The sequence below is a fragment of the Aulonocara sp. 'chitande type north' Nkhata Bay genome, linkage group LG11, assembly GCF_057382095.1.
Source record: "Aulonocara sp. 'chitande type north' Nkhata Bay isolate Kocher_YH1m ecotype deep benthic linkage group LG11, A_spYH_male_GT1.1, whole genome shotgun sequence".
Taxonomy (NCBI): Eukaryota; Metazoa; Chordata; class Actinopteri; order Cichliformes; family Cichlidae; genus Aulonocara; species Aulonocara sp. 'chitande type north' Nkhata Bay.
In genome coordinates, this window is record NC_141354.1 from 25,733,758 (window position 1) to 25,757,192 (window position 23,435).

Consider the following 23,435-nt stretch of genomic DNA (forward strand, 5'->3'; position numbering starts at 1 on the left):
CCGCTTGAACGTGCCATCTGGACATCACATGACCTGCAGACACGGTGGCACAGGGAAGATGAAGAGGGCGCACACCTATGAATGCGTGCATGCATGTGTATGTAGACTTGCATTGACACAAATGAACACGTTATTTAGCTGTCAATACATTTTATGAATAAGCAAGGGTTTTAAAAAAAACAAAAGGAAAAATACAGAATCGGAAAACTCTTTAAACAACACTCCATAATTTAAGACATGCAACCCCAAAACATCAAAACAGAGGCACACTTTGCAATTATCTAACAATGTTTAATGAACTTTTTATTTATTACATTAATTAGTTATCAGTATACAATTCAATTCACCGACACACGAGTGTCTTCACAAACATAAAATGGATTGTACAGCAGATGTACTGTATACTGTAGCACTTTAGTGCAGTGGGCAAAGACACATGTCAAGTTTAGAGAATGAGTGTTTATATATATTTATACATTAAGTGAGTGTAGTTATACCCATGTTTACACAGGGGCGTTTGTAAGTGTGTCTGTGTGTGTAAGAGTAAAGAATTTAAACTCTAACCATTGTGTGTGTGTGTGTGTGTGTGTGTGTGTGTGTGTGTGTAATATGTTGTTCATGTAAAGACAGTCCAGTCATATCAAACATTTATGGCGGGCATCAACTTCCCGTCCTCATCGTGGTTCACAGCATCGGGGAAATCCTCAACTCCTTCAATCTGGTCGCATTGTTATACGGAACACCTGGAGGGACAAACACACAATGCCAAAAAAGTGCATTAGATAAACTAAACTGAGTGATTGGTAGCTATATTGTGGGCCATAGATCACTGAGGCGTGATCTATGGCCCACGACTACTAATAGGCTTGCTCACACCTTTGCACAGCACTGAGACCCCAACACAGTGCTGGGATTTTGTGGCTGCTGTGCATTAGCCTAAAGGACTTAAGATTCCTAGAAGAAAATGATCAGGCTACGGTGGCGGTGCAAACAGTAAACAGAGAAGAAAACAACCTTATTTTTAAATTATTTTTTAACGGTAAGAAGGTTTATTTGGGTATTGCTGAAATTAAGTCGATGAAATTATGAGACATGATCAGATAGATTGGACAGGCCATGTGCTGTTATAAGGTTTCAGAAGCTCTTCTATATATACAGGAGCCTGGCCATATAAGGTTTTATATGTTATAATTAATATTTCAAAATTAACTCTGAACTTCACTGGAAGCCAGTGAGGCCCACCGCTCTCTGCGATGCGGCATATGGTCGCCTGCTCATCCCAGTGAGCTAAACTGGTGCCCCTGCCATTTTAATGATATATGAATACGGAAGCTCCGAGATTCAAAGGTTATGCAGAGGGAGACTTTCTGGAAAAATAGAGTTTGGAAGACTTTGGAAAAAAACCTCTAACTTCTTCACTTCCTATACTAAGAGTAATGTGGAGGTTTTCTCTGAGTAATGGCACCTATTGTTCAGGAGGATACTGCAGCAGGTACTCATGTGTGAAGAGCAGTCTCAGAAAAGTGTTAAAACAAGGGCAGTAAACCATTCTGTAGAACTATGTAGGGAAAATAGCTGGCATTGTTTAATCTCCTAGCATTCAAGGTGCAAATGAACAAAAGCAAATCAAAAAGCAGTGACAATGTTTAGCATTTATAATTTCTTACTGTGCAAACCAATATACTGCGAAAAAGTATTTATAAGAGTAAAATATGGCCATTTAATTTTATGTCTGATAACATTCAGAAATTAATAAGCTCACAACAGATTACAGCAATTATAATAATAGTGGCACAATGATCTCTGACATCTCTCTTACCTTCTCACCAGTCGTAACGTGGGCGGGTTTGGGGCTGACGGTGTCTGGGGGACTCGTGCCGATGACCTGGTGGGGACGTTGAACTGGGAGGAGCGGTAAGAGCGAGCTGCTGGCCGCCTCCTCGTCGATCGCGGCCGTAGTCCAACCCACGAGCATTCGGGGGAGCGTATCTTCCTGCTTCTCTTCTCCACTCCTCGTCAAATGCTGGACCCTCACCTAGCAGGAACAAACACCGGGTTAAGAGCCAAAAAGAAAAAAAAGAAATCACACGTGTGTGAAGTGAGACCATCAAAGTCACAACTCCTCATTCATCTCCTTTGCCCCCTTTTTAAATTCAATTCCAATTAGCCTGAATAGTAGGTGAAGCCTGAGCTAAGATTAGTGTTGTAATCAGGGTCGACTCACTCTCATCCAGGTTAATGTAGTCTTGCCGTTCTTCACAGTCTCCAGTGCGGCGATTTCGTGAACGCGCCATTATGTGTGCACGGTCTCCAATGTGGTGGCCAATGGCAAGACCCTCCAGGCCGCTCTCGCTGTCCCTCATCGACTGCCGCGTCTCACGGATCTGGGGGAAGAAAAAAAACAAAAAAAAACAAATCAAAAAATACCTCAGATTACAAAATCAGGCAGGAAGGGATGAACTTAAGTTCATCTCTGATATTTATACTGTACATAATCTATTTACAGTCACTACACTTACTGGTGTTAATGAGGCCAGCAGACTAATTAGGCCCCAGCCACTGAGCAGGTCTACTTACATGGCTCTGACCACAACTTCGTATATATATTTGAACTAATATGAGTTATTCCTACCCCCCCTGGGCCCGTCCTTGTTTCACTGGTCTGCTGATAAACTTTAGGAGCCCCTGGGTCTGTTGACGAATATGAGATCACTGTTGAGGAGGAAAACGTCTGACAGTTTGGTGAACCAGACATTCTGTCCTGGAAGAAGAAAAATAATGGAAAGTAAATAGAAATGATGGAGAACTAGTGAGACACACATTTCATTTACGACAATAATTCCTTTCTGTTTATTTGGAAAGAAAAAACAACTCACCACGTTTCCCATCATTTCTCCCATCATGCCAAACATATCCATGAACCCTCCACCCTGCAAGCAATAAGAGGATCTTTACATTTCTCATTTGAGTAGTCCCCAACCACAGGCAGAAAAGCAGCATACATTGTGTGTTGAGTGCACAGTTGTCAATAACCACTTTTCCAGTGCAGGAGCTCGTGGCAGCCATGAGGTGCTACACAGCGCCATAAACAGCCCTTTCAGCCTCTCTGTTTCCCACTGTGGTCTAGAACCCTTTGATAATAACAACAGTGGACACTGTTGCGTCCACCAATACTGGAGAATTTCAGTGTTGATAGCTACTCTTCTTCCTGTTTCTGACTAGTAGATGTTTTTTTTGTTTTCAAGATTAACCAATTAACTGGGCCACTCAGATATCTAACCTAGAGTATGCACTTCTATGCTAAAAACAGACTGAAAGATGTTCTATGACGGCAGTTCCCGTTGTTGGAAAACGCCCAAAAGTGTTACGTTATGTAGGAGAAAACATTCTTTGAGCAATCCCCTTAAATTTTTTAACCCTTTATTTAATCCAGGATCCCAGATGACATCAGGGAGGAGATGAAATACACCCTGCACAGGCCAAACAAAGATAAACAAATAACTGACACGAATGTCTGTAGATTGTGTGAAGAAGCTGGGGCACCCAGGCTAAGGAGAACATGCAAACTCAACACAGAAAGATGGTCAGCAGGATTAAACTTTGTGGCTTATTGCTATATGGCAGCAGCGATAACCGCTGAACCACCATAATCATAAAATCCATATAATAAATGACAAAACTTATTTTATTATTTTAAATCAGCAGTCATTCTTTTAAGATTCGTTTAAGGTAATAACAGATCTGGGTAATGTGCCTTTATTTATTTTGTTGCATTTTTATTCAGGTTTACTTTTTTTACTTTTCTATATTTAACCGAGCTCCTTCCTTGCATATTTTTTTTACTTTATTGAGAGATTTTGCTTTGCCATATTGTATTGAGCTGGTTTCACACTGACACTCTGTAAAAAGTCAGAAAAAGCAAGTTCAGACACAGCAGGAGATGACTTGCGGTGGGTTCTCTCTAGAGAGAACATACTTGGCGAAGGAGCTGCCTGATGAGAGGGTACAGGAAGCAGGACACTCGATGCCAACTCATTAGCTATTATTAACTATTATTACTGCTGCTATTTTTTCTTATCCGAGCAAATCAATAAACTTAAACTTTGCACCACCTACGTTGTGCAATACCTTGAAATGTTCAGAGCTACAGAGTTTTGGGGATGTAAACCTCAACCTATTAAGAAGTCTAATATAATTACACTGGAACCTATCAATCATCAGTCAGAATATCATCATGTGGCTGGTGACAGAATTAAGAGTTCTGTAATTCCTTTAATGAAAATTAAGTCACCATGCACCGTGTTTGCAGTTGTTAAAAGAGGTCATAGAAGGTGTTACTAACCATTCCCATCATGCCAAAAGGAGCCAGAGGGCCAGCCTAAAAGACAAATATACACCTTAAGATTTTAAAAAAGGCAGTAAACAAAAAGCCAATCTGGACATACAAAACTCATACAAAGTATCTATCAGCACAGAGTCTGTTACCTGTCTGCGTGATGCACGATGTGGCTGCATCTGAGGAGCAAGAGGGAAAGGCTCCATCCCAAATGGTCCAAACAGACTCCTCATCTGCTGCCTGTGAGCTGCAAACGGATCCCTGGAAGAAATCAAAAGCATTTATCAGACTTTTGTGTTCGATTTCACATGTATGAATCAACTGAATGTAGCTGTGTGAACTGTACTCACATAGGTGAAGGTAAACTGAAAACGACACAAGGAGGAAAACTGTAAACTTTCAAGCACAAGGCAAATACTCCAGCAAAGTGTTTCAAGTTCCACTGGGTTTGTGAGCCCAGTTTAGCCAACCATTATTTTGCTTTATTATTTTCTTCAGTTTGGGGGTTTAATACAAGAAAAGCCAGTAATATAAGAAAATCTATTATAGTGTATTTTGTATACATATAAAAAAATTAATAAATTCACGCAGCGAACTCTTCTCTCATGCACCCTGCTTTATTAACCAGACTATCAGCCACCTTTGTTTTCATTATTTTCATAATCTGAATATTGTTTCAACAAGCAAGTCAATCAACTGACACATCGTTTTGTAGCTAAAGTGATTTTCCAACCAGTGACCAGTGAATATCAATGAAATTTTGCTACTGTTTTTTCTTTTTCTTTCATTATTTTTTAAAAATTAAACTTTTTTCTTCGAGCAACAACTTTGGCAGCATAAAGTGGGAAGACACAAACTTTTCTCAACTTTCAGGTGAGCGATTTGAGAGACTTCCAATGAGAGCACAGGATATCAATGATTGATATTATCGCAGGTTAGTAAATACTTTAGTGGGTTACCTCGACAACCAGAGCCTGGAATACCCACTAGCAACCAGCTTTAAAGTGAGGACACACCTTGATGTTTGGTTGTTAACGAATAGTTGTCGAAAATTAGTCCCCACTTCATGTTGTCCGTTCTTGCTTTAAGCCCCTCAATTTAGTTATTTTTCTATGACTCTGGCTGCATTGTTGCTGAAAATTGGTGTCTGTCTGGTTGCTCCTTTAAAGTGTGTTTGCCAATTTAAAATGTAATAGACCAAATGATTAAAAAAAGAAGAAAAAAGATATTAAAGGACAAAAACAACTGCCAATGAATTAGTTTAATAACCAGCCAGTAAGCCTGGAGGCACACCAAACATGGACTTGTATAACATCAAGACCCAAATCAAATACTGAAATTTGCATTTTGTGCATCTGTGTCGTTAGATTGTGCTGTGGTTTTAACAGAAAGCTGATGTTTATCTGTTAAATGGAAAATAAGTGTGATGAAGAGCTGAGATGCAATCATTGCATCTTTATTAATAAAAGGCCTATTGGAAATGAGTCAACACAGAAAGTTTATTTCCACCTACAGAAGGTGTTTTTGTTTTTTGTTTTTAATTTCCATTATAAAAATGCTTTTACACTGCATTTATTAAAAGAGCAAAATATTATGCATTTTCCATTTCCATCCATTTGCCTGAGGGGAAAATGCACTAATGTAAAGAATGCAAGACTGGCAAGACAGTAGGTCTTGAGAATGATATGAATGCAAAGAGAATATGCATACACATTTATTCAAAATGAGTTCTCGGCTATAATTAGAGCACCATCTGGAAAATCTAGAATTATGTACTATTTGGGTTAGACTATACTGATACTTTTGTTTTTGTGGTACACCTTCATTTTGATAAAACCTGTATGAAAAGTTAGATGAAAAAAAATAGCTATTTTTCATTTGCAAATAATATTTTGATTTATTTTGCATTATTGTAAAGTACAAATATATGCCATTCAGAAATTTTCACTAGTAGTCTTTTGCATTGTGATGTTTTTTTTAAGTTTTTTTATGTGTGTTTAAATATCAGAATAAAATCGCGGTTATATTCCATAATTGATCAAGCAGTGCGCCTTTTCTAAAAATAAATAGTTTGTTTGTGAGAGATTAGCCGAAGTAGAAGATTTACTTGCACCTGTTATTTCGATTTTTTTGTCTGAAATAAAAAACCAAAAATGCATATATGCTGTATTTACTGAGGGCTGCGAGATTACGGATTTTTTTCATCCATTTGCCAGCGGGAAATGCGCTAATGTAAACCTGCCAGACTACAAAAGTAAGCACTTTTAAACCTAAAAAACAAGCGATTTAAAGAAACAGTGGAAATCCAATGAGAGCAATTGACTGCTAAATGTAGTGACCGGCTGGTTATAACTAAATACTGTTGAACGCTAACACCTTTTTGTTATTGTCTATCCAATATGGTGGACCAGTGTAGGCCCCCACAGCTGGCAGGAGTAACGGAGGGTACCTGCTACAAGGGACAGTGGAAATTTTTTAAACTTAGCAATCCGCAATATAGCTACCAATCACTTATAGAACACAAAGACACCAGTGTCAAAAGAAAAAAAGTGTGAAATGTCAGTACTTACATCATATAGGGATCTTCATCAACGTCACTCAAGAACCGAAACATGCTAGGTGATTTCTCAGCTGGCTGATTCGAGCCAGCTAGCAAGGTAAACAGTTTTTAAAGGCTGATAGAAAATGAACTCAAACTCGATTTAAGCTGAAGTGGGGGATCTTTTACCAGCTCCCTCTCGAAAACCACGCACAATTACTACTGCTTAACAAGGAGGCAGAAATCGTAGCGTCTCAATAAACAGCGATTTCCAGAAACCTGGAGAAAACACAAAAACGGAAGTCAGTCCTCTGACAAAGGGAAGCAACGCTGCTATCAAGTTAGCATCAAAGCTAACAAAGCTAACTTCCGGTTAGCATATTTTCACAATAACACATTTCCGGAGAGGCTTCTAGGACAATTTTTGGCACTTTTTCTGCAGATTAGGGGTGTTTACAGGTAACTGATACACATGCATTTAAATATATTATTATTTTATTTTAGTTTTATACTTTATTTTTGTTGTTTTATATTTTATTGAGCTGTACCATAGTACTTACTTAGACTACTTGTTATACGTTTGTTGTGTTTAACTTACAATTTAAAGGAATTTTCCAACTCTGGGATAAATAAAGTCTTATCTTATCTTTTTAGCTTTCCAGTCTTTCTGAAGTTTTTCTTTAAACATCGGTTTCCTACTAATTCGCAGTCGATTTCTTGTACCTAAACATTTATCAACTAACTCAAGGAAGGAACAACACACAACTTAGCAAAGAACCATTTTAAAATTGTATGTTTAGGTACTTTGTTACTAGCCCCATGTTAGAAAAACATATTGTTGGGGAAACACAAGGGCAACATTCAACAATTAGACTTAACACATATGGTTTGCTCGCATTTCTTTAGCTGAATCTACAATCAATCTATCAGTCTTTACTGACAGACTTTATGTCCTTAGTTAAAACTTAATAGATCTTAATAGGAAGAGAAACAAAGATCGACTGACCTTCAAAAAGCCTGAAGAGCTATTTCTGAAGACTATTTAAAGATCTTACAAGAAAGCTTCAATAGACAGTTCAGGCTTTGTTGGATAATAAAGATGGTCAAACAAAATATTCACTGTCAAGCTCATGTGATTTGTATAAACACTGTTTATGCCTTATGTGCTGTTTTGCCATGTGAAAAAAAAACAGAAATGTGTTGCAGTTTGGGCAGCAGGCGACGCTCTTTCTTTTGTATCGATTCTACAATCGGGACTGGGTCCCGGTTTGCTATGCGCCTGCGCACAAAGTAATTCGACCCTCAAACCCGGATGTAACCAACGCCTAACCTGTGGGAAGAAAAACGGTGAGTAGAGTTACAAAAACTGCTTAAAACTACTATTTGTGGCTAATTAGAGTAGGCGACACATGCAGGAGAGGCCCTCTAACAATGTTCAGTCTAACAGAAATGAAACATTTGTTTCTAGATGTTTTAAATCTGCGGGGTGGTTAAAGTTTTCTACCGATCAGGGTTAATTCAGAGCGGACAAACATTTCTTTAATGAAGCTGTCATGATTGTTTGTCAGCTTTGGTAGTGTGATTACTTTCATTTTGATCGATTTAGATCCCGCTGTACATTGTAATTAAATAAGAAATCTACCAGTGACAGTATTTTCACGCTGCCTGTCCACTGTTCACAAATCTGATTTAATTTATTCAGTCAGACTCAGTCTTAAATGATTATTTTTTTATATGTTGGCTAAAACATCTCATTTGCAGGTGTTAAACTTTCAGATAACAGATTAACAGATGGAGCTCTTATTTAGCGGAAGTGTTTGCAGTATCCGTTTCTAAATGTCATTTTGCTAATAGGCGGCATTTTCCTTTAACATCCTCGCTGTGCAGCTTATGCGGAAGTTATTCACTGTCATTAATTTTTCGCTTGCACATGTAATAACAAGCCAAATAGGAATACCTCCAAACGGTATGCACGCTGCTTGAACTCACACCTATCTATATACAGCCGTATCCTTCATGTTTTTGTTTCATTTAGACTAATTTTGCATTAATTTTTATTTCAAAGTAGTTTTTAACTTTGCAAAATCGTTTTCCATTTGTTTATTCTACTTATTTATTTGGGCTGTTTTGATTGTGCCAAACAATTTTCTCAGTTTTGGGGATAAATAGTTTATCTTGTCTCATCTGATCAGAGACTATTTGATGGAATACATTTTTTTTGTATTTTTTTTAGCATTGTTCATCATACTGCAAATGTTTCTTTTTGTTTTTACAAGTAAGACTAGGGCCCAACTGATATAGGATTTTAAAGATCGACACTGATATTTGGCAATTTTAGAATCCAATATATCAACCAAATTTGACCAACATTTCTTATGTGTAGTTATTTAGTTTAGTTACATGCGTAGAGTTCTTATTAACATAATAGAAGTGCAATTTAAAAAAAGAGGGAAGTTGGAGAGGGCCCGATGGTGGACAAACTGTGCGTCAACACTGATAAAACCACTGAACAATGTTTTCGCTGTCTCTTCTTTACTGTTTTTTCTTTTATTGTGGAAGATGCAACAGGATGTGGAGTGTGGTAACAAAGCACTGACAGAAACAAGAAAGAAAACAATTGTAAAAGAGAAACAATCCATCCATATTTGTACACATGTTGTGTGGTTATGTGCATTATGTGGATAGGTGAAGCTCTATTCAGTCTCATTTATCAGCTGTTATAAATGCCAGTAATGACAGATGTGGACCAATAGATGAGTGGCGTATATCACTGATAAAGCTGTCATGCTCTAACTAATGCTCTCTCTGTATGCTTTTATGCCTAATAACTTAATTGGTTTGTTCTTCGAATAAAAGTCGTATTACTAGAGGTCTAAGTCACATAAAAACGCCTTGGTATAATTCATCAGCACCACAAAAGTTTAATTCATTTGTCTCAAACTGATTCGACTTTTACTGAATATTATATTTGTCATGAAGGGTGGATCGGGTTGCAGTCGTTTTAGGTGCTGCACATTAAAGTAGCAACAGAAATGTTTAGTAAATTTGACTTTTAAATAAGTGGGATGAATTTAATAGTTAACATGTACTGTAGGAAGGTGTGGCACCAAGAAATCTGAGCAGGCACTGTTTAAATATGCAAATAGTTTATTTGACCTAAAAAAAAAAAAGTTAATACTAAGTATTACCTTCACATGGGATTCAAACTTTGTTCCCTTTGATGTGAACGTTTTATGTTTAATCCATTGCAACACTACAGCTTAGTACCTGTGTGGACTTTTTCACCCTTTATGCTACTTTATATGACTCACCCCAGCCTGTCCAAATAGACCTATGATTGGATTTTCAAAAGAACACAAAGCCCAGCATCGGCGTAAGGGTCTAGTTCTGGCTCAGGCCATTTGAATTAAGATGCTGAAATTCTATAATGGATACTTTTTTGTCCACTAGTCCTAAAAAGACATACCCTGCCCCAACTGTAATGTTATCGCTTATCTTAGGACAAAATATGTTAGCAGTGTGAGCTTAATGGATCAAAACTATGAAAATGGCCATTGAAATGCTGCTGTTGCAATATGTAATGTGTAAGCATTTTACTATCAGAGTTACAGAGGTTGAGCTATTTAAAACTTTCAGTTTTTATTTGGTAAAGTAATACTTTAACACTTAATACATAATACTTAATACTTTATTTTCGAGTATTTGCATGTTTGATGTCTAAAATCCTGTGATGCTGCATACGAATAATTACTTCATATATAAAGTTATGTAATCTTTATATGCAGTCCATTCCCACATCTACACTATAAATCATTGCATGTTACAAGATTAGAGACAAATTCATGAATGATCAGACATGCCTTTCGTCTCAGAAAGGCATGTCAGGCGTTTGCTGGTTTCAGTTTTGCACCCCCACCCAAGGTGGAGGAAGGGTTTGTGATTGCTGCATTCTGCTTTTCTGTCAGACAGCAAGAGGGTGCAAATTCCACCAGGCCAAATTCCAGGAAAATATTGACAGAAAAACATAAAGGTTTAATCGTTTTCTTTAAAAATGCAAAGTAGGCCATTGGCCTCCGCTGAGGATGCAGTCTGTAAGTTTATAATTGTTTGACCTTTCATATTGTACTGACCAATAATTGATTAATCTTCAAAATAATGTGCAGATTATTCAGTAGTGAATATAAATATTAATTCCAGGCTTAGATGTGCTGGTTAGATGCATCACATGTCTCTGTGAGTCTGTCACAGTTAGTGCTTGTGTGTTTGTTTCCATGTTGTTTCACTGCCTGTATGTGAACCCATGCATGATTCTAGAGACAGTACTAAGAGTGCTTGTGTATTACTTCCTCTCTAAGAATCTAGCTAGCTGTCTGGTGTGCTGTTTCTGGCAAACATCTTGTCATGTTTCCTACTTTCTGTTTTTCTTTGTAGATGCAGACGATAAAATGTGTAGTAGTAGGAGATGGGGCTGTAGGAAAGACGTGCTTACTGATCTCCTATACAACCAACAAGTTCCCCTCAGAATATGTGCCTACGGTAGGAGGAGGAATTAAGAAAGACTGAGCCATATTGTTGTAAACATGCTCACCTATAAAATTTCTGTTTTCTTATATTATTCATGGTTATAATGCTGCACTACCATTAACTGCCCTTTTTTGCTTACTTCTTTTTTGTGTTTTCAAAGGTTTTTGACAATTATGCCGTGACAGTGATGATCGGCGGAGAGCCGTATACGCTCGGTCTTTTTGACACAGCTGGTAAGCTGGTCTTCGAAAGTCTCTCAGTTTCACTTTTTCTCTCTCATTTCTGTCAGTCTAAAACCTTTGGAAAAAAAATGTCCTTGTTCTGCTTCTCTTTTGATTACTGCTCTCAGGTCAGGAAGATTATGACAGGCTGCGTCCTCTCAGTTACCCACAGACAGATGTGTTCCTTGTATGTTTCTCTGTTGTCTCACCCTCGTCGTATGAAAATGTCAAAGAGAAGGTCAGTTTTGAAATCTCTTTTCACTGTTTTGGGAACAGAGATGTTGACTATTTTTTGTTAAATGTGTTGGCAGACTTACACTGGTCACTTTGTTTTATTCATAATCTATAATCAGCCAATCATGTTGCAACTTAGTACCTTTAGGCATTTAGACATGGTCAAGATAACTGGCTGAAGTTGAAACTGAGCATCAGACTTGGGGGGGAAAAAGGTTAAGGATTTAAATGGCTTCAAACATGGTCTGAGCATTTCAGAAACTGACGATCTACTGAGATTTTCCACACACAACCATCTATAGAGTTTATAGAGAATGGACTGAAAAAGAGAAAATATTCAGTTGGCAGCAGTTCTCGGGGGGGAAATGCCGTGTTGATGCGAGAGGTCACAGGAGAATGACCACACTGACAGGAAGGCAACGGGAATGCAAATAACCTCTTGTTGCAACAAAGGTATACAGAAGAGCATCTCTGAATGCACAACATGTTGAACCTTGAAGCAGATAGGCTGCAGCAGCAGCAGCAGAAAACCACACCGGGTGCTACCCCTGTCAGCTAAGAACAGGAAACCGAGGTTACAGATTGCATCTGCTCACCAAAATTGGACAACAGAAGGTTGGAAAAACGTCGCCTGGTTGGACAAGTTTCAATTTCTGCAACAATATTCAGATGGTAGGGTCAGAATTTGGCATAAACAGCATGGAAACATGGATCCATCCTGCCTTGTATCAGTCGTTCAGGCTGTTGGTGTAACAGAGTGAGGCACATTTTGGGGCCTTTAGTACCAACTAACCAAGCATCGTTAAACACCACAGTCTCCATCCCTTTATATAAGCAGTGTCCCCATCTTCTGATGGCTGCTCCACCAGGATAACGTGCCGTGTCACAAAGCTGTAATCATCTCAAACTGGTTTCTTGAACACTAGAGTGAGTAGACTGTACTCAAATGGGCTCCACAGTCACTAGGTCTCAAATAGAGCACCTATGGGATGAGGTGGAATGGGAGATTCACATCATGGATGTGCAGCCATTAAAACTGCAGCAACTCTGTGATGCTGTTATATCAATATGAACTAAAATCTCTGAGGAATGTTTGATGCATGTGGAGTTGAGGCAGTTCCAAATGCAAAAGGGGGTCCAACCAGGTACTCGCAAGGGGAATCTGATAAAGTGGCCAGTAAGCGTATAGATCTAAAAATAATGATTATTTTTAAAGATCTCCTGTTCATTTTCTCTAGCTAGCCTAATGCTTATATTTAAATAATTTTGTATGTAATAGAGTGAAGAAAGTGCTGTAGTTTTCTAAATTTGACACACGTTCAAGAGCCACTTGCTCAAAATAGTGAAGTTTTCACTGTGTTCTTATGATCATCCTGATGTGGAGGTGTAACACACCTCCACATCAGGAGTCGCGATGTCCTTTCTGCTTGGACTGCTTGGAATTTTAATAATTGTTTTAATTGTCGTCCTTATTCTCAATAAATGTCACATGGAAGAAAAAGCCTCCTGCTTCCTCAGTTTCTCTACAATCTCACCGTTTTACATGCCAGACATTTTATTACACATTATTTTCTATGAAATGAAAAATATGAATCAGAAACTATTTGGATTAAAGGAAAAGCATACCAGCTTTTGATAGTCGCAAATTTCATTGGGTATCTAAGATAAACTTTGTCTTTTTGTCTGTATCCAGTGGGTCCCTGAGATTTCACACCACTGCCCAACCACCCCTTTCCTGTTAGTGGGGACACAGGTAGACTTGCGGGAAGACAGCAACACGGTGGAGAAGCTGGCAAAGAACAAACAGCGCCCTTTATTACCCGAGAGCGGCGAGAAGCTGTCTCGTGAGCTCAAGGCTGTTAAGTACGTGGAGTGCTCTGCCCTCACACAGGTATGTAAAATCTCACTACACTTTTAAAACGTATTTAAAAAGTGACAGATTTGTTTGAAATAGAAAGTTATGCTTCCTTCTGTTATGCTTCCGTCATCTTTTCCTCTTCTTCTTCTTTAACCAGCGAGGACTTAAAAACGTGTTTGACGAGGCCATACTGGCAGCTTTGGAGCCCCCCGAGACCAAAACAAAGAAGAGGTGTGCTCTGCTATAGAACAGTGCTGACCGCGAGATGCAAAACGGTGCATATAGAAAAAATAGGTGGGATGATTGAAAACATCATAAAGATTAGTGGCCATTTTGACAAAAAAAAAAAAATCCCAAAAAACAAAGGACAAAACCAAAGGGGAAGGGACGGTACCGTGGCATCGAAATGTATTTCGGTACACACGTACACTGATTGTGCCTTCAAAATAAAAGCTGAAACAGGCTGAGGATTCAAAGTATCAGATGTGCAGTGAATGCAGTTTAAGCACCAACGGTGTCCTTCTCTGAAACCTTTAGAAATCGCAGTGTTCTCTCTATAAATATTCAGGTGGGGCAGGCCCCCCCTTGCCTGTCACTGTTTTTTTTTTTCCCCCCCAAAGAAATGTTCATTTATAAACTTGACATTGGCCTCTTCCTGTGTTTTACTTACTGTGGCCTACTGGGTCCTTTAAACTCAGTATAGGGAAGTATAAAAGGGGAAATACTTCAGTTACATTTAACATTAGTACGTTTAAGGGGGCAACTTGATGTTAAGTGGTACTCTACTTGCTTTCTTTTCCGACCTTCCTCAGTTGAATAATGTCAAAAAACTAAACATTTGCTGTCACTCCAAACAAAAGCAGTTGTCTGTAACGGTTACTTTCTTCTAACTAGTGGTGACTTGCAGGGATGAAAAGTGTTTTCACCAAGTTCCCTTATCCAGGTTACTTATGAGTTTCTGTTTTCTTTTTTGTGTATATTGTAATTTCACAATGCTGTTTTGGGAAAATGTTAGTATTTTTTAATTATTTTTTTCCCATTTTGAAACTTGAGTTGTTGTTTTTCGTTTTGTTTTTTTAATTGCAAGACCTCCAACATTTGAGCGAATGATGAGAAGATTCAAGTTGTAATATTTTTAATGGCTCTTGAGAAGATGAACTTTTTCTAGTCAATTTCTGGGTGTTTGTAATCACAGGATATTTTTAATAAAATGGTTGAGCTCAAATGAAATGTAATCGTTGTTTTGTGTGTTTGAAGGCAAAAGACTGAATTCGAAAGTATTACAGAGTTTAAGGGCGTGATCACACAAGTCACACTTGCCTCTGCACTTGCACTGTGTTAATGATCTGGGCCTGAGTATGCTTCTCTCACATGCTCCCACTGTCACAAACACTTGCTCTACCAGAGCACAATGAGCTTCGTAATTTTATGCATTTTGTTGTTTATTTTTAGATCTTCTTAAAAGCTGCAGCATGATCAGTTGAGGAAGCGTAAGGTATCCAGTGAAGTGGGAAAAAAAATCCCTCCAAACCTACCTGGTCTTATTTGAAAAAACTGCCCCCTAAACCTAGTAACTGGTTGTGTCACCCTCGGCAGCTAGAATTGCAATCAAGCGTTTTTGATATATGGCAATCAGTCTTTCACATTGGGACAATATTCCTCCTCATCAATCTTCACAGCAGAATTGTTTGAATTCAGCCACATTGGAGGATTTTCGAGTATGAACGGCCTGTTTCAGGTCGAAATGACAAAGCATCTTAAATGGATTTGGAGGACTTGAGCCATGCAGCCAATCCAGATAAGGATTAAAGGATTGTTAACATGACGCCAGGTAGGTGGTGATTTCTCTGACTGCAAAAAGAAGTTCAGTTGTTTACAAGTCAATAGGAAAACAGCGCCCTTGATCTATGACGTCAATAACCACTTTCCTGATGAGTTTATGAGCTCGGTCGCTGGTTTCAAGTCTTACAGAAAACAACATGATGCTTATTGTGTAAATTATGGCTCCTATTAGATTAAAAACATGATTAAGCTGCGCATGTTTTAGGGCGAGGCTTTGTGATTGAAAAGTTGCTTTAAGTGGGCAGGGTTTGAGAGTCACATGATGTAAGAGGACTCCACAAATCAATGAGTGAGATCTCTTTTTTTATATAAAGTCTACTAGCAATGACAGTCTGACAGTTACTGAGTTTCACTGTAGGTTTTAAATAATAAATCAATCAATGGTATAGTCATGCAAAACTAAACATGTACAGGGACCTGCAACTACAACTTCTGTTCCAAACAGTCTCACAGGGTACCATTCAATAAAGAAGCACTTTGGTATTTTTTTTTTTTAATAAACTACTCTATTTATTAGAAACTCAAAAAGACCTAAACGCACTCATTGTGCAGGAAACAGAACAGTTTCATACAAGGACGAGGGACAAAAACACAAGACATGGAAGTAAGTGCAGCAAAGACTCTGATATACAAATAAATAAACCAGAATCAAAAAGAAGACATAAATACAGTACAAGTCCAAAGACGTGCTAGCCTATAACAGAATACAAGATAAAAGAAATCTTCAGTGTTTGAGAGTTAGTTTGGGTTAAGCTCTGCTTTAAAAGCTTTGTCAGTTCAGCGTGTGATTAACTGCTGTGTTTGTGTGTGTTCATGGCTACACCTGTATGCATGTCTGTGCCTGTCAGTTTGTCTGTCTTAATATTTTGAGCAGTTTAAAAGCTGAGCAGACTTTTTTTTTTTTTTGTACTTCCCGATGGAGCTTTGTCTTTACATTAGTTCTAATTTTGCAGTTTTTACAAGAAAGCAATCAAACCAAACTGCAGTTTCACTTCTCTAAGGGAAAACGTGGACAAAGAAAGGCTGCTTTGGACAATAATTACGATAATTTGGTGTCAAAGTTAACCCGCGCTGTGTCCAGCGGTGTCTGTCTGGTGGTTGGTTAGGATCTGGGCTCATTTGGTCAGGCCTTGTTAGGACTTCTTACACTCTACAGGTATGAATGGTGACCGTATTCTTGCACTGCTGGCAACGCACCGAGCAGCACCAGGAAAACTTGCAGGAGCAGCGCTGCACCACCTCAGCCCGGCCTGCTTTGTAGCCTGGCCCGCAACACACCAGCTCGCAACCATCTGGTGCCAGCCGAGACGTTCCTGGGGGGAGGGGGGTTGGTTTAAAACATTGCAACATCACTTTCTAAATTGATATGAGTGGTAAGTTGGATTATGTGAATTATTTTCCTGTGACATGGTCCTGGTGATCTTACCGTTACATCTTCTACCTGCAGTCCCAGGAATACCATTTTCAGGGTCGAGACGGCAGAAATCTGGGGAGGGTGCAAGATACACAAGATCTCTGGCAGCAGGGGGTTTGACCTGTGAGTCTCGGGGGAGCAAGGCTGTCCTGGAGCCTATACGTGTCAGGCGGACCTGGGAAGATTGTGACATTAAAACACAGTAATGTATACTGTAATAATACTGACTACTAAACACGGTCAACGTTTTTAAAATATGTGGTCAGCTTATGCAGAAGTGATCCAAAAGCTCACAGCTTATTTTAGACTGTTTTCCTTCTCTTGGCTACTTCTGATGTCAAAGATAATATCCTTAACCCTTTAAAGCCTGAACCATGAAATAATTGCCAGGAAATTCAATTTTTCTGAAAATGGAGTGCTTATTGAACATTCTGACAATTTTTAAAAAATTAATCATATTTGATACATTGGCATTTTTTTTTTTTTGCAATTTACTACATAAAAATGTATTGGGCCCGAATTATTTAGTTTCCGTGGGGACAAAAATCACACTGATGATCGATAGATCTCTAAAACTCAAGAATTTGAGGCACTTGGTGTTACAAGGTTAATATGGTAATCCCGAGCACACAGCTCTGGCTTTCAGGAAAGTAGCCCCAAAACTTGATGTTTAAACCTTCTGTTTGCAAGGAGCAGCCAATCAGAAAAAAACTGATTTAAGAGGAGGGAAGTTAAATTGCTTTTAACCCCCATATTTCATGAGATGATGAGCTGAGGGCTTGCAACAATCAACAAGATAAATAAAGATTTATTTTGAGATGTGAATCATATAAAACTACTGTAGCAAGGTCCAAAAATACAAACATGGAGCTGAAAAAGCATAACATGTTCATTTCGAGATGTTTCAGCGGAAATTGTAGTTTTTTTCTGATAAATAATTTACTTCAGCTGTTGTGACGTCTGCTCACCCCATTAAGCTAGGGAAGATAAAACAAGCAGAAGGTATCATCTGTTACCTCTGTGGCTCCATCAAAACGTTCCTTGAGCACAACGCCCACACGCCTGAATGGGGGCATGACCTTCCAGCAGGTCCTCAGCTCACAGGACCCAGACACACCGTGACATTTACACTCAACCTGCATGTTATGAAGGATGGCCTGAGGAGGAGATAATTATAAAGGACAAAAAAATTCTGTAAATTGACACAGGGATTTGGAAATCTGTAAGGACATTGGTGATGTTGCTAACCTTTCGACCCGCCTCGTTGTTGTGGAGGTTCATGAGCGGCCGGCCTGCTGACAGCCCCTTGGCTCGCTCTGGTTCATCCACAAATGTCTGAGAGAAAGCCACACCATAGGACAGGTTGTCACTGCACCCTGACCACTGGAAACCTGTGGTGGAACGAGGCTTAGATTAAGATGATCTGTGTTACTGCGATTTTGTAAGGTCAAAGAAGGTTAGATGTTAAATGGAAAATCCCTTCTGGTTCATGTGAGGCAGGGGGCAGCTGCTACAGTCTCACAGCACAGGTGTGTTACATGTGACAGCAGATGGGAAACTACCAGCTGACATTACTGCTGCATACTTTAGACCCACAATCAGCACTGTAGCAGCCTTTCTATGCTCTGTGTGAGTCAGAGTCGATTTACTCACTATATTTTCATGGAATAGAGTTAAAGCTCACCCTCCGGGCTGACCCCCCTGACCTTCCTGTCACAGCCACACCTCTCCAGCTCCCCACGGGTGCAGGCTCGGGTCACCGCAACCGCCACAGCTGCTGAGGACAGAGCGTGCACAAAGGCTGCCTCACGAGTGCCTGAAACCACAGCAGAGACATGACACAACTTTATTTTTAGAGAATATTTATAAATGTTGCTCAGTGAATCGAGGTTTCTTCAGAAAATTCACTAACTTCATGCCAGTAATGGGTCTACCTTGGTTCATCACTCTGCCAAATACATTGATCCCACGTGGGGTGATGGAACAATTCCAGCGGCGATTCCTGAACTGGTGCTGGCACTGAATTGGACAGCGAGTTACACACCAGGTATGTAAAAGTTTCCATCTCTGCCACACATAATGGTGATTGTTATTTAAATCACTCAGAAGTTATGCTTCATACCTCTTCTATGACCATCTCTGCTGCCTTGCGTACAGACTCCATGACCTCCCCCCGTGCTCTGCACACCCCCACCTGGCCTGGGGTCAGCCCCCTCAGCCGTGCACATGGGGCAGCACCAGACACAGGCCGGGAACGGGGCAGCCTCGCCAGGGAGCTGGGACATAAAAATGGAAGGTGGAGGAGTGATTCACAGCAAGTACGTGGGGGAAGATGCATATTTAAGTACAAGGCTGAGGCCTTTAAAAGAGTGACAGAAAGATGAAAAGGTAACAAATAGAGAGGATGAAAACAAGGAGACAAACAGGCAAAGAAGACACGGAGGGCACAGTGAAGGCAGGGAGAGAGAGAAAAGAGAAAAGGTCACCAGGAGCGAGACAAAGAAAAGAGGGGAGCGACTGAAAGAGATTTAGTGACATGTCACCACCTTTTAAAAGTTATAGCATGACAAACAAACTCCCTCTTTCTCATCCTCCTTCACACACTAGACTTACAGCCAATTGGTTGCCATGGTGGGGTGGGTTGCCCATAGCAACAGGAGGAGGAGTGGTGCCGTGAGATTGACAGTGGAGACAGTTGGCATCAGACTGTCTGTCTGTCTGTCCGTCTCCGTGCGTCAGGCTGGGTCTTTGGGTCCACAGCTGAAGTGATCGCTCCGTCCGTCTGTGTGTTTGTTGCCGTTTAAGTTTAAAGTCCAGAGTCTGGGGATGATCCCCACATATCTGTTGAAATCACAAGTTAGCAGGTTAACGATGAATGCAGAGATGCTCTGCATGGTATTTTGGTCAAGTAAACAATAAATTCCTTATTAGTTTTCTAATGATAAGGTTTATGCAAGTTACTGGTGTTCGAAGTTAAGTCTGTATATGCAGTTTATCATTTTGTAGCAAATAAAACCACAAAATTACTGCGTTATACTCGTGAAATTTCCTTCAGGTTGCAAGAGTTTTAAAATTGATTCTTACCAGTTGATATTTTTGTGATAGCCAGTTATTCTTCTTTTTGTTACTGAGTGGACAGAATTTCAAAATGAATCACAATTTTATTCACCAAAGCTGCTCTTCAGCTTCTCTCTATTGTTGCCAAAAAAAGCATACTTACATGACTGTTTCACAAACTCATCCTTGATGCACAAAAAGACGTCCATATGTCCGATTTCAGTCCCAGATTAACTGAATTCACCCCCAAAAACAAGAACCTAAAATCCAGAAACACTAATAAAAGTCACTTTTTTATTAGTCAGGGAAACAGTAGCACGGTGTCATCTTATGGTTAGTTCTTTCCCGGGAAAACAAATGTGTCCATTGCGAGTTGAAAAAGCAAGAATGAGTGAGGGCAGTGAGCTGGGAGTGATGGGTTATAAAGGAGGTAGAGAGTGAGGCTGGGAGAGAGAGGACATCCAGGGTGTGGAGTGATGCTGAGGGAGGAGGAGGAGGGTTTGGAAAAGGGTCATTGTTTTACTACGCAAGCATTACAAGCGTAAGTATGCCCTCTATTGTGTTAATCTGGCATGAAAACTAAAGTCTGAGCCTGGGCTGGTACCTGGACTGAAATCACAAATGTGGTTGTGTGCATACATGCCTGAACACATGTATGAACATATATATATGATTTATATCAGAGAAACTTATGAGAACTCCAACTCCAACCTGTTTGTTTCAATAAACTTTTCTGCAAAATCCTCTTGTCAGTGACTGAAACGCAGCACTTCCAGTTCCACATATATGTACACGCATGTGAGAAAGTGTCTTACCTAATGTGTAATTTTCCCAAACTTTGTTGCTCATTTTACGAGTCCAGCTCTCCCCCCCTACTTTTCCTCTATGTCCCCCACATTTGCCCTCTCGTTCTCCTTCTCTCTCACTCCCTATATTGTCTTAGAAGAAGAGGTGACATTTAGACAAGGGGAAGAAAACAGACTGCCGACAAATATTGGAACTAAGGCAAATAAATCACAAGAAGGGAGGGCACGAGGACAGAGCGGATCAGTGTCACACGGGGGATTGGGAAAAGCAATAAAGAATAATAAACCAGGTTGGTGGTATATGAACTGAAGACCAAATTCTCAATCAAATTATCCACGTGAACATAGATTTTCTGGAGAATTTGAAATACCCTAAAAAAATTTTATTGATTACTGCATGTTGGCTGTTTAGCACAGAAAAACAAGCGCATGAAATAAACTGTACAGCATTTTTTTTAAAGAATATTTATCGCTGCATATATTTTCATTTTTTATTTTGTAGTATTCCCTCCCTTTCTCTCCTTCAAACCAGTCATAGCAATACTGGAAGAAATCCAGATGTACCTTCAGTGTTTTAAAAATTTGTGTTTCCTTTAGATTTAAGCTACTTTTGGGACCTATTCCAGTCTTATAACACACTGAAACAACCAGAAGAAGCATGTAAATTATGACTATTTCATTCCCCATATTTATGGTTTTTACTGAATAATGTAAGGTCTTTAAGGCCTACTAAGTCAAACTATAAAAGATATAAGAAAATAAAGTTTTATTGACCTATATTTTTTCCTCAGTTGCCCGCTTCCCTCGGGAAAAGAAAAATCAGGTTGTCACAAGATCAGTAAAATGTCAGTAAATGTGTTGTTTCAGCTTTCTTGAGCATCAGAACTCGTAAATTAATATAGCTCATAAATGTATTAAACGATCAGTATATGATTATGATATGAATAAAACATGACCTTTAAATGCAGCTTAATTGCACATAATCACACAAATTCCACTTCAACCAGAATCCTAAACCAGAAATCTGGTTCTGTTGTTCTGCTAATCTAGGCTAGTTAGCATAGAAAGTAGTTTTGTATTACAGTTTCCTCTGTTATGATGAGATTCAGCTGATGTCCAACAAAGTAAGTGAGAAGCATCAACGTGACTTTTAAAGGTAAATTAGCTACACGGTGAAACTTGCAGCTACGTCACCAGCTAACAATAACCAGATGGTGGTAAATGCAGTTTTTTAAAATTCAGAGTTTAAATGTTTAATTTAGGTCCTGATTTCCACATATTCTGACATCACTGATGTCTGATGGTAATTTTTCTTGATTTTAAAGTTGAAATTTAACTTCAAAGACTATAAATTAACATATGTGCCGCAGTCTTGTGACACTTAATGAAACCCCATTTGCTCATCTTAGAGGCTCATGTGTTGAATCAGTCAGTGCGTCACTGAAGCCAAACATTTGCAGACTCAAATGTTGGGAGTCCTCGTCTAAGATTTGGTGGCCCATCTACCTGACACCCAGAGTAAATGGTCACCCATCTCTCTTGCACACTTTCCTCTGTGTGTATCAGCAAAGACAGGTCTCTTCGAGGCTCCCTTCCCTCCTTTTTTAGTCTTCCACATGTCGTATTACTCCTTTGTGTCCCCTGTTTCTCCAAGTGACGTCTTCTGCTGTCTCCCACAGCAACACCATGGAGATGAGCTGGCCACTGTCATGTCCGGCGCCTCTGTTATGCTCGTCCCTTCACCCCTCTCTCGTAAATAACCTGCCCTCTTTTTTTTATCTTTATCTTTCCCCCATTTTGTGGACATTTTATCATTCCGAAATGGTCCCACACTGATTGACTGTAGCCAGGTTGCAAAGCCTAAAGAGATGCTTGTTAAAGCTTCAGCATGACATATATGTGGAGATGAGTTGCTTTACCCTCTGTTAAAGTGGGAGACAGCAGCAGACTTTGAGAGACAACTCTTAACTGATCTCACTTTGTCCACTGATTCTTACCATTGGGATGGATGATTGGCCTCATTCGGACAGGGCTGCCTCAGGGTGAGTCTAGACTTCACGAACATGCCCCCCCCCCCCCCCCCCCCCCCATACCCCTCCCCTCATACCCCTCCCAAGGTCATTAAGAGACAGAAATGTAACCCATCACCTTTTTCTCACTCCTTGATCTGCTTTGTTACTTCCCTGCAGTTGAGGGCTACCTGCCTCAGCAGTCTGAATGCAGATATCAGGCAGGAACATGACTGTTGTGCATGAGCAGGCTCACATTGCTCAGGCATCTCTGCCAACAAAGAGCACTGCACGCACTGCTGTGTATGAATGTGTGTGGAGCGTGTGCATGAATATTATGGGATGGCGGGCGGTGGTGTTGTCAGGCAGGGAAGAGGGGGTGGCAGAGTGGGCGGCGAGCTGTGTGCACATGGGGGGAGGGGGCAGAGGGAATGGACGACCCATGGATGTTATGGAAATATGGCGGTGAGTGTACGTGTGTGTGCGCGCGTGTGTTTGTGGTGTGTGTGGGGGGGGGGGGGGGGGGGGGGGTGTAGCAGCCTGCTTTAGGTGGAAGGACAGCTGTGCATATAGAATAGAGGGAGCAAGATGAAGC

General features: G+C 39.9%; 3 protein-coding genes across 4 annotated transcripts; 1 reads left to right on the top strand and 2 right to left on the bottom strand.

The window, feature by feature from the left end:
- Positions 1 to 270: 270 nt before the first annotated feature.
- Positions 271 to 7,231, bottom strand: mlf2 (myeloid leukemia factor 2). Its single transcript, XM_086311426.1, has 9 exons — positions 6,907 to 7,231; positions 4,687 to 4,701; positions 4,486 to 4,597; positions 4,343 to 4,378; positions 2,877 to 2,930; positions 2,633 to 2,761; positions 2,225 to 2,384; positions 1,820 to 2,035; positions 271 to 743 (listed from the first exon to the last, which is right to left on the bottom strand). The coding sequence occupies exons 1-8, from the start codon at positions 6,948 to 6,950 to the stop codon at positions 1,824 to 1,826; spliced, it is 762 nt and encodes a 253-aa protein (XP_086167552.1). The 5' UTR covers positions 6,951 to 7,231; the 3' UTR covers positions 271 to 743; positions 1,820 to 1,823.
- An 837-nt stretch (positions 7,232 to 8,068) lies between these two features.
- cdc42l (cell division cycle 42, like) lies at positions 8,069 to 14,942 on the top strand. Its single transcript, XM_086311427.1, has 6 exons — positions 8,069 to 8,222; positions 11,307 to 11,411; positions 11,560 to 11,632; positions 11,749 to 11,858; positions 13,548 to 13,745; positions 13,870 to 14,942. The coding sequence occupies exons 2-6, from the start codon at positions 11,307 to 11,309 to the stop codon at positions 13,957 to 13,959; spliced, it is 576 nt and encodes a 191-aa protein (XP_086167553.1). The 5' UTR covers positions 8,069 to 8,222; the 3' UTR covers positions 13,960 to 14,942.
- Positions 14,943 to 16,053: 1,111 nt separating this feature from the next.
- Positions 16,054 to 20,438, bottom strand: wnt4b (wingless-type MMTV integration site family, member 4b). Of its 2 annotated transcripts, XM_086311423.1 has the most exons (10): positions 20,189 to 20,438; positions 20,053 to 20,095; positions 19,582 to 19,809; positions 19,091 to 19,244; positions 18,903 to 18,987; positions 18,653 to 18,784; positions 18,217 to 18,359; positions 17,985 to 18,125; positions 16,981 to 17,143; positions 16,054 to 16,867 (listed from the first exon to the last, which is right to left on the bottom strand). In XM_086311423.1, exons 3-10 carry the CDS (start codon positions 19,668 to 19,670, stop codon positions 16,698 to 16,700), a joined length of 1,077 nt encoding a protein of 358 aa, XP_086167549.1. In that variant the 5' UTR covers positions 19,671 to 19,809; positions 20,053 to 20,095; positions 20,189 to 20,438; the 3' UTR covers positions 16,054 to 16,697. The 2 variants fall into 2 exon arrangements, with proteins under 2 accessions (XP_086167549.1, XP_086167550.1); XM_086311424.1 differs by lacking the exons at positions 20,053 to 20,095; positions 20,189 to 20,438 and having other exon boundaries at positions 19,515 to 19,594.
- Between the last annotated feature and the right edge of the window lie 2,997 nt (positions 20,439 to 23,435).